Below are 6,257 nucleotides of genomic sequence, written 5' to 3'. Positions count from 1 at the left end.
AAATGTGTGGAAAGATAAAACAGACAAACACATACAAATATATAATATATATCTTCTTAAAAATGGATTCTCTCTATGTATATTTTCATGGCCAAAAACTGATGTACAAAGTTCTTGTGCCTGTTATTTCAGACTCTGCAACTTGTAATTAGCATCAATTATCATTTTTTTTTTAAAAATGGTATCTATCTAATATGTGGTTGATTTTTTTAAATCTTGTTTTCTTTTGTTAAACTTAAAATGGCCTCAAAATTTCCTGTTACAATGTGATTAAAACATGCAGCCAAAACGTAATGAAAAGAAAATGCACTACAATGAAAAGGTGTTGAATTTGAGAAGATGGGGAGGCAGACGGAGCTGGGGGAGATCTACACACAGGATTGTTGTGGTGTTAATTTGTGTGGTGTTGCACTAAGCTTAGGCTCATTAGACCCTGGCTGCAAGCGTTCATAGTGATGCAATCAATAATTCTCAGGAATCAGCATTGATTTTCTTTTTGCCCATATGTCACTGGAGAAACACACACTCTCCTGACCCTTTTTTTTCCTCTTTTTTTTTTCTTTTTTTCAGTTTCCATTTTTTCTCTTTTCACTCTGCAAAACACAGGGTGTTAGGGGCAGAGGGGGACATTTAGGCTTATTTGAGGAGGGGTGTGTGTGTTTGGAAAGAAGGGACCTATACTTCTGTTGTTTACATGTTCCGATTGACAGGTGTGACGTAATTGCGTGGGAACATGCCTGTCTGACCGTGGCATGCACCCTTCCACCAGTTAGGATCCGAGTTGTCCAGGACCTGGATGAAATCACCGCGGCGGAAACCAAGCTCGCCGTCCTCCTGAGGGTCAAAGTCAAATAGGGCCTGCACATATGTGGGGTGCTGCACAAACAACGAGAGAAATGTATGAGTTATAATGATAGAAATGACAGTAACTGTCAAGTATACAAGTTTCCTCTAAAATCAGCAGTAAATGCACTGTATGCTCAACACTCTAGTAGCGCTTAAATATAATCAGGTAATACAGCTCAATGCTGGAACTTTAGTTTGTTGCTGACTTACCTGAGGCACCTGCTCAATGTCACGTAGAAAAATCTGTTGGTTTCGAGAGACTGAGGTTGAGCGGTGATAATCCACCAGCTCGTTGAGGGAGTTGAACTTTACAACCCACAAAAAGTACTTTCCTGCCCCATCACGCAACACCTTGAAGTGCTGCACGTCATTGCCAAACCTGTAGGGGCACAGGGAGGGAGAGAGAGATAGAAAAAGAGAAAAAAGAGAGAGAGAAAGAGACAGAGAGAGAGAGAGAGAGAGAGAGAGAGAGAGAGAGAGAGGGAGGTAAGTTTGAGCGAGCCATACTCCTTCACGTAATTAAACCTAGCTTTTAATCAACTGTATCTGCAGCATATGGATGATGACTATTATCAGTAAATCTTGTCACATTTTGCTCCATTAAGAAGAGAATGGAAAGTACAGATTTGGTAAGACGTGTAAGACTTTCTCTGATGTATATCTTATCCTAAGGCATAGTATTATTAGTGTGGACTGGTTGTAGTTTTGAATTTGAGTTACATAGTTGCTGCGTATTTCAAATCGTTATTGATGGAATTTAAAAGCTGCCCTTAGTCTTCCATTACAAGTCAGCTCTGAGTAAGCAGGTTTTCCGTCCTCTTCACAGTAACATGTCAGGGAAACATGTAAAAACATTATCGTTGCTAATCACGCAAATGTTACTGACGCAGTGAATGGAATAGGTTGAAAAACTTTACAGTGTGCCTTCAAGGAGGTAACATGTCAACCTTATCTTCAGCACTCCAATTATAGTGCCATAATATAATCTTGTAATAAAATGTATTCAAATGGTCGACTGCAGAATGACCTTATCCTGGAACACAGAAAAAACCCAGAATTTCTCTCCTCTTCCAGCCAGTCATGCGTGTCGGTGGAATAAAGCAGGTAATTACACTGATGATAATCAAGAGCTGCTTTGCATATGAAATTGCACATGAAAGGCCAGAACAACTGAAGCCGTGACACAGAAGACACAGCAGCCGACAGTACACATGGATGCACGCACGCACACACACACACACACACACGCAGATGAAACCGAGGTGGATTAAAGACGAGACTGAAAGCTGGGCTGTGGGTAAAGGGTAGGCTGGGAGAAGTGACCACTAGAGGTCAGCTAAAGGCCTACAGTCCTCCTGTACATGGAAATTTACAGTGAGGGGAATTAAGTGTTAAAACACTTCAGTTTTTCTAAGTTAACATACTTCCAGTGATTATGTATGTAAATTTGAATTGGATAATGTTGTTTGACTTATGCATACTCGCATATAAGTATACATAAGCATACTAGCATGAAAGTATAAGTATACATAAGCATGAAAAAATGCTACAAAGCCATAGCAAGACCTTAAACATCCCTGTCTGTACAACTGGCTCGGAAAGTTTCGACCCTGGACAGAAGCGCCGCGCAAGATTTCACAAAGTGCTCTCAGCCTAATGATAAAAAAGGTAAGACAGAAGCCAGCAGGCACTGGAAGAATTGCAGGTTGACCTGAAAGCAGGAGGAACAACTACACAGAGAACAATGAACTGCACCACAATCATCTCTGTTCTTACACCCCACGCATTTAAACAAATCAGAACTTTTGGAACAATATACTCTGGTCAGACAAAACAAAAGCAGTACTCTTTGGCAATAATTCAGCTTGTTTGGAGAAACAAGGGTTGTATGTATGATCCCAAGAACACCATCCTCACAGTGAAGTATGAGAATATTATGACATGGGGCTGCTTCTCTGCAAACGGTACCGGGGCATTACATTTAATCAAAGGAAACATGAATGGAGCGATGTACAGGAACATATTAAATTAGAATTTAATCTCAGTGGACAAGAAACTGAATCTAGAGAGAAGAAACATACAGCTAAACAACTCAAGAATCTCCTGACTTGAACCCCACTGATTTATGGAGGATTTTAAAATTGCAAGTTCATCAGTGGGTCCCTCGTAACCCTGGGGAATTGAAGACAATTCGCTAAGGGGAATGAGCCAAACTTGAACCACAATGCTGCAAAAACGTAATTACTTCTTACCGTAAATGTCTCTATGCTGTAACTGCCAACAACGGCTTGCAACAAAGTATAATGTCGGCAATTTGTGGTGTCTGAAATACTTCCCCCCGCGGCAGATTTGTTTTGAAAAACGTCTTTTTTATGCTTACGAATACATACATTTTTGTTCATATTTATACCAAAAGTACAAAATCAACAGTGTCTGTGTCTACATATGCACTCGAAGTATATTAAATAACAAAAGCAAAATTAATTATTTCCACTCATTGTATGCACTCCAAGTCTTTCCTGACAGACAGACAGACACACGCAAACAGAGCTTTAGACGGGAGCCCCTGTCCGAGTGGCCACCATCCCTAAGTGCACTCCACATGATCTCAGTTTTAAGCAAAAACTGTCAAATAGTAAGGTAAGACAGACAAAAAGAGAATATTTATGAAATGAAAAGCTGAGCGAGAATGAAAAGGATGGTTTAAAATGAGGTATGAACTCCAGCACGGTCACTCACTTCACAGACAGGGAGAAGTCTCCAGGCGCACTCTCGCTCTCTCTAATAAGGAAAGCTCCATCGTGCCTCTGTTTGTTCAGCAGCTCCTCTGCTCTCGCCCGAGGAATCCTCCCAAAGAACCACCTGCGCGCACACACACACACACACATATATATATATTGAGACAGAGAAACTAAGAGATTGACTCCTATATTAAATACAAATGATTGGAAATCTGATCATCTTTTCTGAGTACAAAACATGTTGATCAAACTGAAATAGGCTGTGAGGGCTTCACTGTAATACCTACAACTATTACTTTTAGGATGAATGAGTAATTCCAAACATGCGTCAACTGACTGCTGGTGATTGTCAGTGACCAGTTTAGACTCATGTTCATATTTTAAAAATCAAAAACAATGTTTGTATCTAGAGCTTGACTTTTCTAGGTGAGAAAAAAAAAACCCACAGTTTTAGCGTGTTTTATTTCTGGAACATTTACTGTAAAGTTCAATGAGGAAGTGGCTGTGAGGTCACGCAGGACAACTGTCTGCATGCCATTCCACATATTTGCATCACAGGGATGATAACTGGTGCACTGGCACCTCTGGGAGCATGCCCGTGCAGTACAGAAGGTCCATAGAACCCAGCTGTCCTGTGGTAGCCTCTCCCTTTCCTCTGCCTAAGATTGGCACAGTCATACAAAAACATACAAATGGCTGACTAGTAGAGGAAAGAACCACCGCCCCCATGCCCATCTTCCTGGAGAAAACTGGCTGCTAGTGACGCTAATATTCAAACATGTCTGAACATAAAGGTAGGCTGGTGGAAATCACATCAGGATTTTTAAACTGCTTATTCGTTCTTTAAAAAAAAAAAAAAAAAATCAGATTTATTCACTTGGGAGAGCGAATTAGACACAGATGTTTAACGTGACTAAAAAAGGCACATTAACATAAGAAGAGATGAGTTTTAAATTGTTTTCTGAAGCGTTAATGTGCACTCGACCTTAGTGAACTCTTAGCTCTTGCTTAAGATGCATCATTTAGAGGAGGGATGTCAAAAAATATGGCCACATCCAGCCTGATAATGGTCCAACAAATGACCTTACAATCCAAGTTCTAAGTAAAAATCATCTTCTGAACCATTATTGAACTGAAAGATTCAGAAAAATGAGACTGTTATTCCATTAGTGGGCAAAACAGAGCAATAAACTCAGCTGCTAATAAGATGAGCTAATGATATGTAATTCTTCAGTAGCAAACTAAGAATTAGTCTCTGTAACCCTGTCTTTTCAAACGAGCTAATTTAGGGATTTCACAGCAAGAGCAGTGAATGCTTATGCAATCAAAACTTTTACATTTTTTATTAATACCTTTCGGATAAATGATGAAAGAACACATTTAAGAAGAGTTGTTGATGAGTTGATGATGATTGGTCACTGAACTGATGTTTTTTTGGTCTGGCTCACTTGTCACTGATCTAGGCATAAAGTGGCACATTACCTTTGCCAAACCTAAAATGTTATGCAACAGACCACATTTCAGGCCAAAAAAAAAAAAAAAAAGGCACACCAAATGCTGGCTGTCAGGGATTATGTGGAGAAAAAAAAAAATGTCTGACAGTAAAAGCCTCCAGATGAACAGTGGCAGATTCTCCAAGATGTTTAAGGGAAAAGGGAGAGAAAAAAAAAAGTGCCAGCCAATTTCTTTATAAAACTGCACAAAATGATGCGTTTTTAAAGCCTAAGAGTTGTCACACCAAATACTGACATTGTAGTTTAGTGCTGTTTACTGCTTTTTATACAAGTTTTTTAAAAGGTAGAGAACACTTAATTGCATTATTTTTGAAGGCATGTTTGCTTTATATTTGCACAGAAATGTATATCATTGTATAACGTTATGTTCATCAAATTTCATTTATTCTGATATTTTTGGTATTCTTAGAGTACCACACAACTGAGCCTACACAGTCCTTACATTCTCCCATCAGCACGAATACAGTTGGATACTACAGGGTGTCCCAAAAGTCACCACACATAGGAGAAATTAACACTTTTTTAGCAAAAGATCTTCCAAAATTTTTTATTAGTTTATATTATACATATTTTTTTCGGATAGTCTTTAAGAATGCCTTTGACAAAAGAAGAATGTATTGCTGTATCCAGTGTTCCCCCACAGGGGTTTGTGAGACTGTGGTGTGTGGTCTGGGGGTATGCTCCCCCGTAAGAAAGGTTTGTACATTATAAAGTTAAATGCATCAACCTGGTGCACTCTGAGAGCAAAATTAAGAGGCTAGATCTATGAAGAACTTTGTGCTCTTGTAAGCAATTTTCTGCTCTAGTAGTAATGTAACCATAAACACATTGGCTATATAGATACGGCAAAAAAGTCACACCCACAAAGCACGGTAAACGAGACGGCGTTTAACGTGGTTCACAGATAGTCAAAACACAAAATCGACTAGAGCATATGTTTGAGCCTTAAAAGAAATGAAGCAAAAGTGGTTACATGTGTTGAACTGGTTTATTTTTTAAGAAAAAAAAAAAAATAAATAAAAAAAATACACTGGATGAGGAGGACATGGTATTGATCAGCTCTCCCTACATCCCTACTGGCAAACTTTGCACCCTGAATATAAACATTACATTTTCCTGAGCTTTGAGAAAAACAGTTTTAATGCCGTTTTGTAGT

General features: G+C 39.1%; 1 protein-coding gene across 1 annotated transcript in view; it reads right to left on the bottom strand.

The window, feature by feature from the left end:
• Window positions 1-6,257, bottom strand: part of grb2b (growth factor receptor-bound protein 2b) — a 32,869-nt gene continuing 26,612 nt past the window's right edge. Inside the window, exons 4-6 of the mRNA XM_026916610.3 lie at window positions 3,586-3,708; window positions 1,057-1,225; window positions 1-876 (exon numbers count right to left, since the gene is read on the bottom strand). Of these exons, the coding sequence (XP_026772411.1) occupies window positions 691-876; window positions 1,057-1,225; window positions 3,586-3,708 (478 nt within the window). The 3' untranslated portion in view covers window positions 1-690. The remainder of the gene's footprint in view (window positions 877-1,056; window positions 1,226-3,585; window positions 3,709-6,257) is intronic.

Source organism: Pangasianodon hypophthalmus, chromosome 13, assembly GCF_027358585.1.
Source record: "Pangasianodon hypophthalmus isolate fPanHyp1 chromosome 13, fPanHyp1.pri, whole genome shotgun sequence".
Classification (NCBI taxonomy): Eukaryota; Metazoa; Chordata; class Actinopteri; order Siluriformes; family Pangasiidae; genus Pangasianodon; species Pangasianodon hypophthalmus.
Note: the sequence above shows the minus strand (reverse complement) of the source record. Positions and strands in the feature narration are given on the sequence as shown.